Source organism: Nuphar pumila, chromosome 11, assembly GCF_984573655.1.
Source record: "Nuphar pumila chromosome 11, dmNupPumi1.hap1.1, whole genome shotgun sequence".
Lineage (NCBI taxonomy): Eukaryota > Viridiplantae > Streptophyta > Magnoliopsida > Nymphaeales > Nymphaeaceae > Nuphar > Nuphar pumila.
The window spans coordinates 112837717-112849839 of NC_143259.1; the positions used below are offsets into that span (position 1 = coordinate 112837717).

General features: G+C 34.4%; 1 protein-coding gene across 3 annotated transcripts in view; it reads right to left on the reverse strand.

The window, feature by feature from the left end:
• Positions 1-8464: 8464 nt before the first annotated feature.
• Positions 8465-12123, reverse strand: part of LOC149822888 (OTU-like cysteine protease family protein) — a 52617-nt gene continuing 48958 nt past the window's right edge. For 2 of the 3 annotated variants that reach the window (XM_089980144.1, XM_089980145.1), the window contains exons 5-9: positions 9962-10053; positions 9784-9846; positions 9312-9430; positions 8807-8882; positions 8465-8724 (exon numbers count right to left, since the gene is read on the reverse strand). In XM_089980144.1, coding sequence (XP_089836270.1) covers positions 8668-8724; positions 8807-8882; positions 9312-9430; positions 9784-9846; positions 9962-10053 — 407 coding nt within the window. In that variant the 3' untranslated portion in view covers positions 8465-8667. The remainder of the gene's footprint in view (positions 8725-8806; positions 8883-9311; positions 9431-9783; positions 9847-9961; positions 10054-12123) is intronic. The other variant, XM_089980146.1, reaches the window with a different exon arrangement.

Here is a 12123-nt window from a genome sequence, read left to right on the forward strand (position 1 = left end):
GTTGTGAACCATGTCAACAGAATTGAAACTCCTAATAAGACTGCCTTCAGTGTTAAAAAAGAATCCTTGAAAACTCCTTATGATCGCGGAAAAGAAAAAAAATAAGAAATGGTTTTGCACTCATTGCAAAAAGGAGGAACATTCTCATGAGCAATGTTGGATTCTTCATGGTCGACCTAGCACTGAGAGACCAAAACAGGTTCATGCTGCTATAGAACAAAGACCTGATAACACTCATGCTTTAGATAAAATCTTTGATCTTCTCCAATCTTTAAAAGATGGACAGGTTGGAACTGCTTTCTCCCACTCTGCCATATCTTCTTCAAATAAAGGTATATCTTCTAACTCTTATGACACTTGGATAATTGATAGTGGAGCTTCAGAACATATTGCAAAAAATGTTTCTCTTCTTGAAGATTTCAGCTATGATCATGGAAAAAGACTTGTCACTGTTGCCAATGGGAAAGTCATTCAAGTTGAAGGGGTTGGAAAAATACACTTCTTTAACAATCAGTCTATTTCCAAAGTTCTTTATATTCCTCAGTTTACACCAAATTTGTTGTTTGTTGCCAGAATAGTTGAAGACTTTGATTGCACTATCACCTTTTCTTCAACTAACGTATTGTTTCAAGACCGCAAGATGCGAAGGACGATTGGTGAAGGGAGAAAAGTTTATGGGCTATATATTCTCAAGCAAAACTGTAGAGCTTTCATGAAAAAGGGAGAAGAAAGCAAATCATAGCATTTTCGGCTTGAACATCCATCTAATTATGCAATAATTGTGATATTTGTAGACTTGCAAAAATATGATATCGTCCTTTTCCTAATTCAGAAATTGTTTCTTCTTGCATGTTTGAATTAATTCATTCTGATGTATGGGGACCAGCCCCTATTGACTCATATTCTGGTTTTCAATATTATGTGGCCTTTATAGAAAATTTCTCCAAACTTACTTGGGTATATCTGTTGAAAATAAAAAATGAAGTGCTTTCTAAGTTCAGAGAATTTACAGGTTTATTGAGACTCAATATGAAGCCAAAATTAAGGCTATTCGGTTTGATAATGGGACTTAATTTAAGAATCAGTTCTTTGAGCTATTTGCAAAAGAAAATTGGCATTGACCATCAATTTTTCTGTGTTGGGACACCTCAACAAAATAGAGTTATCGAACAAAAAAATAGGCATTTGTTGGAGAAAACTCGTGCCTTACTTTTTCAAATGAATGCTCTTAAATACTTTTGGAGTGATGTTGTTCGTACTGCCTGCTATCTGATCAACAGGCTTCCTAGTAAACGTCTTGATAGAAAATCTCTAATGAAAATTTTCAAAGGAAGGAAAGTGAGTCTTAGTCATCTTAAGATTTTTGGGTGTTCTGTATTTGTCTCCACCAGCCCATATGAAAAGGACAAATTGACTCCTCGATCTATTAGGTATCTTTTTTGGGGATATTCTTCGTCCAAGAAAGGGTATAAATGCTATGATGTTACTCATAGTTGTTTATACATTTCTAGAGATGTTAGCTTTGATGAAGCTACTCCTTATTTTTCAGGAAATTTTGATGAATCCAAAAACCTTCGTCAGGGGGAGAAAAATATATTTGATTCTACTGTACTTCCTAATGTTAGTCCTTTTGATGATGTGATACTTATTGTACTTCTTAATGTTAGTTCTTTTGATGATGTGATACATATTGAAGCCGAAAACACTGAAACTATAACTCATATTCAGCCAAGTGATATCCAAGCCACTCAGTCAAGTGATTCATTTAATCAGCCGGAGGAACAATCTATAAGAAGATCATAGAGAACTACTAGGCCACCGAGCTATCTCAGAGATTTTGTCACTTACATGACAACTGAGCATCCTATTGAAAAATGCATTGGTTACAACAATCTCTCAAAAAGGTGTGTTGCTTGCCTTAGTTCAATTATGCAAGAACCCGCCACTTTTAATAAGGAGAAAAGTCAGGATATTTGGATTAAAGCTATGATGGAGGAATTATATGTCTTAAATAAAAACAAAACTTAGGAGATTTGCAAGCTACCCAAAGATAAAAAGGTTGTGGGATGTCGATGGGTCTATAAAACAAAATATAAGAGTGATGGTACTATAGAGCATTTTAAGGCTCGCTTGGTGGCTAAGGGATTTACTCAAACTTATGGTGTTGATTATGAAGAAACGTTTGCACCAGTGGCAAAAATGACTAGTCTTCAGATTCTTTTGCCTTTGGCTTGCAATTATAATTAGAAAATGTTTCAACTTGATGTTAAAAATACTTTTCTTCAAGGGGATCTAGAAGAAGAAGTTTATATGCAGTTATCCCCTGGACACTCTCAAGAGGAAAATCCAGAACTAGCCTGCAAATTGAAGAATGCTATTTATGGGTTAAAACAATCTCCGTGAGCTTGGTATCTTAAACTCAGTCTTGCTCTTGAGAAAAAAAGTTTTAAAAGGTGCATTTCTGATAATTCTCTCTTTGTTCTTAAAAATCGTCATAATCTCACTATTGTGTTAGTATATGTTGATGATATTATAATAACAGAAAATGATGATGATAAAATTCTCAATACCAAGAAGTACCTTCATAAAGCCTTTGATATTAAAGATTTAGGAAATTCAAGGTACTTTCTTGAAATAGAAGTTGCCTACTCTAAGAAAGGTATTTTTCTATCTCAAATAAAATATGCTTTGGATCTTCTCAAAGAAATAGGTAAGACTGGATCCAAGCCTGCGGATACTCCTATTGAGACTAATGTTAAGTTTGATATTGATGAAGAAAGTATTTCAACAAGGGATGTTGAACAATTTCAGAGGCTAGTAGGAAAACTTATATATCTTACTATGACAAGACCAGATCTTGCCTATGTCGTCAGTGTTATTAGTCAATATATGCATGACCCAAAGCCATGCCATGTCAACGCTATTGATCGTATTCTTAGATACATCAAAAGTAGCCCCGGGCAAGGTATTCTCTATACCAGAAATAACTATCATAAAATTGAAGGTTACTTTGACGTTGACTGGGCGGGATCTTCAGACAGAAAGTCTACCACAGGGTATTGTATTTTTGTAGGAGGAAATGTTACTTGTTGAAAAAACAAAAAATAAAATACAACTTCAAGATCCAGTGTTGAGTCTGAATATCGCACAATGATGGTTACTTCTTGTGAATTGATATGGACCAAGTCTCTTCTCACTGAATTGGGAGTAAGCGTTGAATTGCCAATAAAAATGCATTGTGATAATAAGTCAGCCATTCATATTGTTGCCAACCCAGTTTTTCATGAAAGAACGAAGCATATCAAGATTGATTGTCCCTACATCAGAGAAAAAATTCAAAAAAGAGAAATATGTACTCCTTTCACCAAGAGTCTGGATCAGCTTACCGATGCTCTTACTAAGGCATTAAGTCTTGCACAATTTAAAATCATTTTGAGCAAGTGGGGTTGTTTTGATATACATTCCCCACTTGAGGGGGAGTGTTAAGTTTATCTTGCAACCAGAGTTTCCCTTTTTATCTTTTTGGAAAGATTTGCTTTCCTATTCTTTTATGTTTATCATTGCTCATGGTTGGGCTATATAAAGCCCTTTGTAATGTTGATTTTATATAATGAAATCTGGGTTCTCTGGTTGTACCGTAGATGTAGGCTATACTGGCCAAACCACGTAAATGCTTTCTCTCTACTTTTCTTGTTCTTTTCGTTATTCTACAAACCCGTTTTAGGGCGCCGACACCAATCCCTTGCCGAGGACCCTCAATGAAGAGTTTTTCCTCTGTTTTTAGTAAAAAAATAATGAACGTAGGACTAGATCACTGGGGTTTCTTTTCTTTTTCTTTTTCTTTTCCTATTGCATACAGAAAAAGCTAAACTCTTCCATCTACTTTTGTTTCATCGACTGTCACCTCAGTTGAAAGATATATCTGTAGGGGTAAAGGGTGGGCTAGAGCAGGAGTATCACAAGCAAACCAGTATTATTACCTAGACTAGTTTCAGCCTACGAATGAAATTAACTTCTTTGACTTGTAGCTCAAATGGAAGCAAGAGAAGTGGGGTCCGGTGACCTAACCGACTGATCAAGCAAGGATGCATGTTTTGTTTTGAGTTTGTTGCTTCGAGTTCTTTCTTCTTGTTTGTTTAAGAAGGATGAAAGGCCTTCAACTGTTAGGCAATCTAAAAGAAGCACTGACTCGGGGGCCGGTTGCTGTCTTCCTGTCAAAGGAGCAAGCAGCAGGAGCTCCAATGCAATTTCTGGATCAGTTCAGGAAAGAGCTTCTTCAATATTATATTATAACGAAATGAGAGAGAATTTAGTGCTTGAGAGGGACATATGTTGGGCTTGTGGACAAGTTTTTATTTCAACGTCTAGCGGTTATAGGAAGTTGCGTATGGCCACAAGATATGAACAAAAAAGAAAGAGAAATGGAAATAAGAAAACAGTATTCTTTCATAAAAAATTATTATTCTTTCAATAAAAAAATGAAAAGAAAACAGTTAGCACTCGTTTGACTTGGTGTGACTCCCTTTTTCATGTTTGTCATTATATAATATAATATTATAATTTCATTTACCAGGTGTCAAAAGGTGTGTGCTTATGGGTGTTAAGCATGCAGCACTATAATGATGCATTCATGGTGTCGTGTTTGGGAAAGGACACGACACTTGGACGCGCTACAAAGCACATTCTGATATGCATGGTCACAAACTAATATATGCAAATCGCATATCGGCTATATACAGTTTATATATTAATAATATGTTGGTAATTTAGTTTTTCTTGGCTATTAAAACATATACATAAAATAGCAAATCTACGCACTACATTAATGCTTTAGCTACAATAATTAATTGTTATTAAATATAAATGACATAAAATCAACACAATTACATGTAACATACATGTGTAGGGAAATTATGAGAAAAACAAGATATAATATATATATATATATATATTAATTATAGTTATAGATATCGGTGATATTTTCAAAATATCACAATATTATCGTTGTATTTTCAGCAAACTATACATAGGTAAAACCTATAATATCGGTGTATTTTGAAAATATCACAATATTATCAATTGTTGTTACTGTTTTTATTTATTTTCTACATCTTAAATGTGTTTTCTTATTTATTTTATATTTTTACTTATTTTTTATTACATATGTATTTTATTATCTAAACATGATATTTTCTTACTTATTCGTGTGGTTTTATATTTTTTAGATTTTTTTAAGCCCCAAGATTTTTTCAAGATTTATCACCAAACCTATAATATCGCAAGAAATAGCCTCACAAAGATATTGCATATATATATATATATATATATATATATATATATATATATATATATATATATATATATATATATATATATATATATATATATATATATATATATAAAGAGAGAGAGAGAGGATCTGTTGACTACTTTGATTTTAAATTATGCCAAAATACAAACAAATTGTGCAAAGTGAAACTTTGAGAGATTGCTAAACATTAAAAAGAAACAAGTAGAGACACCCATAACTTTACTCATCCTTTTATTCATCTCTGTCCTCTCTTGAAAAGAAAAGTAAAAAGGGAAAATAAAGGAAGAAGACAAGAAAAAAGAAAAAAGTAGGCAAAACTTTGCTATAAAAATAGGTGAGAAAATGGAAATATTGAGGGATCACATTCTTCCGCATTTCCAAACTGAATTCCTCCAACTTCTCTGGTTTTGGTTATCTACATCTGTTGAAAGCGTAGAATTTCAAAATAAAGGGAAAACTTCGGTAAACAAACTTTATTTTAACTCAATTACATATCGTGATATATCATGACACATATTTTTTGACCTATTTTTTTAAGATTTCTAAGATTTGGATTGATTGGTGATATATCACGTTATATAAATGATATATGACCTATACTGTTACAATGCTGATATGTATAAATATATTTTTTATTGGTTCTTTACTAGTTTGTAATATTATACAATATATTTTTATACGTCGCAATGTCAAATGGATTAACATTTGGTTAAGTCGCCATTATGTAGGTACGATTTTTTGAACCATAAAAAATAAAAAACGTACAATGTAAGACATTTTCTCAGCTCTACAAATAGTATTTTTTATCCAAAAAATTATGATCCAAAAGCTGGTCACTGAATCCATCCATGAGCTCCATTAGGTCGACACCACCTGCACTATGATTTCTAGCTTCTTTGGACAGTCAGGTCGACATGACCAAATATTATCCCATTTCAAATATATATGTTTTATTAATTAAATAAGAAAAATTGTCTCCTTGTATAAAAACAATTTATGTTTATGCTTCATACTCGTTTAAACTCCCTTCCCATCGTGCCTGTATCCTTGTGACAGATGCAGCATTAGTACTTGCATGTAGGGCTGGTAAACGAGGCATGTTTGGGCTCAGCTTGTGTTCGAGCTTGGCTGAGCTCGAGCTTGGCTCGTCCCTGAATGAGATGAGCTGAACATGAGCTCGATGGTGTAAAAACATTTCATGTTATTTATACATGGAATATATATATATATATATATATATATATATATATATATATATATATATATATATATATATATATATATATATATATATATATATATATATATATATTACACTTAAAATATATATTTTTATATATTACACATAATATTTCATGTTTTATGTATATATTTTTCATTTATCCTTTTCTTTTTATATATATTTTTTGCATTCTTTTTTATATTTTACACTTAAAATATATATTATACATAAAAAAATTTATCTATAAGAGACGAACCGAATGACCTGTGTTCGGGCTTGAGTAGTTTAAGCTACATGAGATAATGGTGGCTCAGCTCACCAACCATATGAACCGATCACGAACGAGTTCATGACAAGCCGAGTCACGAGCTGCTCAGTTCGTTTATCAGCCCTACTTGCATTCACAGGCACATGACATTGTTTAGCTCATTTAACAGATCCTTTTGAGTGGTATTCAAGGTATACGGACCTAAATGACTCGAAACAGCTACCAAAGTCCAATTGAGATAGGTGTTGAGTCTAAATATAGCCAAACAAGTCTAGCTGATCCATGCAATGCCGTGCCCTACTTGAGTCTTTAACATATTAGGCTTCAAAGTCATTGTCCTCAAATGGGACAAATTGAAATGAACTTACCACTCAAGCACCGGTACAAGGGAAGTCCATTTAAAATGTAGCACAATTGTATTTTTTGTTGAAAAAATCCTAATTCTTTTTAAAGCTACTCACAGTTCTATAATTTACAGAGTTTGAATGTAGAGAAAAGAAATTTTTTTTATAGGCAAGCTGGGGTTAGGCAGATCCCTTCCAGTTATACAACTATAACATTGGGTTTTGAACCTGCAACGTCCTAACACAAGGTGACGTGCACTAGCTGCTCCTACCAGACAAGCGGAGCCCCCATTGGTAAAAAAAAAAGAGTTGATCAGCAGTAAGCCCCAACTCAGCTTACATGTGAGTGTGCATGTGAACACAATTAACAATACTAGAACACAGTCATGGAAATAAATCAGTTAAGGTATGGGGATTTACTTGACATGAGTTTGGTTCTGCTCGATGTCTCAATTCATTCTCATACAACAATTCAATTATTCATCGATTTCCCACCAAGGACTAAGGATGATAATAATCATGTTAGAGCATGTGAGAGTCTGCAGGCATCCTATAGGATCCAAATGCAAACATGATCCACAAATTGCTCTCTTTACAAGTCAACATATTCCCTATAAATACTGAAACAAGGAAGCCTCTGCTTTGAAAGACTTGAGTGAACATTATCACTTCACTATCAGTAATAGCAGCAGTAGTAGTAGCATCATGATCATCAACATCACCGCTAACGCTACGGCCTATACTTTTGCAACTACCACCACTACAACGATGGCTGTTGTTATTATGATAATTATTTTATTTTACTTTATTTTGTTTCATTTTATATTTTTTATTTTACCAAGAGCCACTGGATGTAAACCAAGACTGACTGATCTTCCAGTCTGAAAATCAAGAGGGACACATCCTGATAACTACAATAGGCATTAACACACTGATCTAAAGTTTGTTTTTTGTCATATCACTATCAATTGTATCTCCATATGATAGTTGTCTTATCTTCTCATCATGGAGGGCAAAACCATGCTACCTTGAAGCATAAGATGCCTGTCCATCACGTAATCCCGTTTTTGCTATGAAAATGGCATCTTACTTTACAAAATGCACAATGTGGACATTTTCCAACATCAAGTTGAGGGCCCCTTTGACAACTTCAAGTGTATACTAACTCAAACTCGATGTAAAGTAGAATAGACCAGAAGTTCCAGTCAAGCATCTACACGTGGCTCCACACCCATGAAAAATTTATATCAATGTGCAGTTCATGCACATAGTTGGTCATCATACAGGTGAATTTATTGCTATAAAGTGAACTTTTTCCACGAATAGGACCTCTTTATCACCAATATTGTTTCAATAAATTTCTCTGATAAATTACACAAAAAATCCAAAAATTACTTAGGGTTCAACATGGAAAAGCTCAGATTATGTTTACAACACCCTTAAACAGACGGGCCATTCTATTATTCTAGTCATCACACTGGGATGATGCAATTTGTGTTGATAATACTGAAAATGACAGCATTTACTTATACTCCTGAAAGTTAACATGTCCTGTTGCTTGTGCATGCTCCACAGCTTCCTGTAATTTTGAAAGAAATGATAAGTAGAAGAATGATTCAAGTGACAGATGCAGATACCAGGTTTGGATGATATAGCAGAACCTTTTGGCCAACAACTCCAATTTGGCATACACCACAACGCAGTGTAAAGTTTGAGGTGTCAGTATAATTTCGCTTCCTGAAGTATTAAAAACAAAGAAAAAGTGTAACCATATGAGAGAGAGAGAGAGAGAGAGTGGTGGCAAGCAGTATCAAAGCATGTATAAAATTTTAGTCAAATAAGGCAATGTTGATACCATTGCTGAAACTTATCACTGTGAAAAATAATCATACCAGAGATTGCAGAAAATATAGAAAAGGAAGCAATGAGTTAAATCATGTACAAAAGAAAAACATTAATAGAAGATCTAATGGCCCAATCCAGTAGTCAAAAATTGCAGGGCTCTTGTAAGCTTGACCAACTCAGGTCAAGCTGCTGAATGAGTGCCAAGGTCAAGCTGCTGAATGAGTGCCAAGCTGAACCAAGTGATGGATCTCGACTGCACCCAGTTCATTATTTCTATTTCTGTAATTTATCAGAGAATAGAATGGCTCCAAAAAAATTTACCTTTGTGATTCCTTGACAAGATTTAAAGCAAGTTGTTCAACCGGACCAACAGTGCGATCGTTATAAACTTTAAAAATTGTTTGGTCAAATTCTTCAGGAGCGTCATCAGAGGGTGACATCTGAAAGACAAAAATAAGGAGTCAATGCCCTACAAATGCATAGGAAAAAATATAGAAACATAAAAAAGCTGTTCTTATATGCATAAGATGTAGTTAAAAGCCATTCAGTTGCATCCATCTCAGGGTCCACCTTCTGTGGTACCCCACTTTCCCAACTTTCCCTTTTAAAAGTTGCAGAAAAAGAGTGGCTGAGGTTGGGAGTGTTCAATTCTCTTTCCAGATTCATCTTCCATGGCATCCCCATCAGCAGAGAATGACTCGCTGATGCAAACACCAACTCAAGGCCTACATTTTGATGCTATTCAGACAAATGTAGATGACATAAAACTTCAAAGTGTTTATAATCAACATACAGCTAGTGCATCATAATGCAAACCATCATAAATCAGCATGACCCTCTCTTTATAGTATTTATCCTGTTCCAACAATCCAGTAAAAAAAATCAATAGAAAATAAACACTTAATAGCACAGACTCAGCAATTTTTTCATGAAAATAATCAGAAAAAATGATAGGAAGTACAGCTACAGACCTGACCATACACATCACAGCGTGTAGTTTGTATATCATACGCTGCAATTTCACGTCCATAATAATCCGCTAATATTGAAAGCTCAATAGCACCTTCAAGAAATATGACCACATTAATGACATTAGAGGTGATCCTTTTTCTAAAGGGCATAAAGTCCCACTGGTAAGTTGTACCACAAAGAAACTGCACCTAAAGCATCAACTTCATAAATTCAATATAAGTTACTATAGAAGAGGATGTAATTACGGGTGTATATGCAACAGACATCTAACTTCCAAATCACATCAGCAGAGACCACAGAAACTAGGTAGTGTCATGGTTCAAAAACCCAAAGACTTGGCAGACAACTCATTTAGGTCAGACTCAGGACTCAGGCAGGTCAACCAGGTGATAAGGTTTCATTAATCACATATTAATAAAGAAAAATGTGTATAAGGGTAATGACACAAATGTCTATAGCATCAGAGACTAGTATTAAACTAACAATCAAGCAACATGTGATGTTATAACTTGCATCAAGCTATTGAACACTATAACTGGGCAATTGGACACTGTATAGCATGAACCAAAGAACACATGAATGTTAAGTTTATGAAGCTATTAAGCATAAATTATCAATGTAATTGATCATGGCATCAAGATGTTTGAATCCAATTTAAGACAATAATATCACAATTTCACAGATTTACCAAGTTTTGGGTCCATTCACTGGGCAGAGCAGTAAATGGACAATGTAGGCCAACTCAAGTACCTCAATGCATTGAGTTGTCAGTTTTTTTTTCCAACCACTGATTTTTTTATCACCGAGCTCATTATCATCATCATCAAGCCTTATCCCAACTGCATGGGTTCAGCTTTATGAGTGTCTCCCCATACCTTCCGATCTTGAGCTACAACCTGAGTTACAATTTAATGTCTGGTTGGGTTGTGTATGTTTCTTAAAAACCTGCACACACACACACACACACACACACACACACACACACACACACACACATGTTAAAATGTATCTGCTCCTAAAATCGTTGATGTAAATATAAATATATATACTTATATATACTTAGAGATACATATACATATAATATTTATATGTATATGTATCTCTATATATATAAGTATATATATTTATATATTCTTTTCTTTTTGTTCACCCGATAAGGGTATTATTGTAAATTTCCTTTTTGCGCATATTCCAATAGGAATATGTTGTATCTTTTCTTTTTATTTTTTATCCTTTTTATTTTTATTTTTTATTTTTTATTTCTTTTCACCTTTTCATAAAAGGTGCATTGGGGATCCCCCAATAGAGTCGTTGGGGGGTCCCCAACGGTCACAAAAGTGACCGTTGGGGGCTCCCCAACGACTCCTTTGGGAGCCCCTTTGCACCCTCTTCTTCTTGTATAAATAGGGGTGATCCCCTCTAGTTTTTCCTAAGCTTGAGAGCCTCAAGCATTCGGTTCCTTCTATAAAATACATGCCATTGTGCATGTTTATTGTTTTTGCGTATTTGTTCAAGTGTTGTGAGAGTGCCTTCGTGCACATCTTTTCCATATTTTTTGTGCTCGTATGCGTATTGTCTTTTCATAGACAATTTTACATGGTATCAGAGCAAGGTTGATTATTGAAGATCGTGGGATTCTCCTTTTTTTTGAGTGCCTCGAAAAACGTGCCTTCCGATCCTTAAAGATTGAAGTGGTAGATCTTTCTTCTCAAATATTTTAGAAGAATCTTGTGCAAAATTGGTGTTGGAAATATTGTGTTGGTACGCTTTTTTCTCTATCTCTCTTCTCTCTAATGGGCGAAAAAGAGTCTCATTTTGCTCTTGGTTTCAAATTAAATGGGTCCAACTATCATGTTTGGGCCGGGAATATGGAGGCTCATATAAAAGGGAAAGGCCTATGGGGATATATTCTTGGCACTATTCCGGAACCGGAACCCAAGATTACAATAGTAAAAGAAGGCGAAATCAAGATTCTTGAGGGAGAAGAAAGAACCAAAGCTCTTGAAGAATACTCCAAGAAATACGATGAATGGGAAATGAAGAATTTCAAGATTCTTTCATGGTTTTTCTCATCCGTAGAAACCAAGATTAATGCCAACATTATTAAATTCAAAAAGGCATCGGAAGCTTGGCATTATCTTGAAAAAATGTACACCTCAAG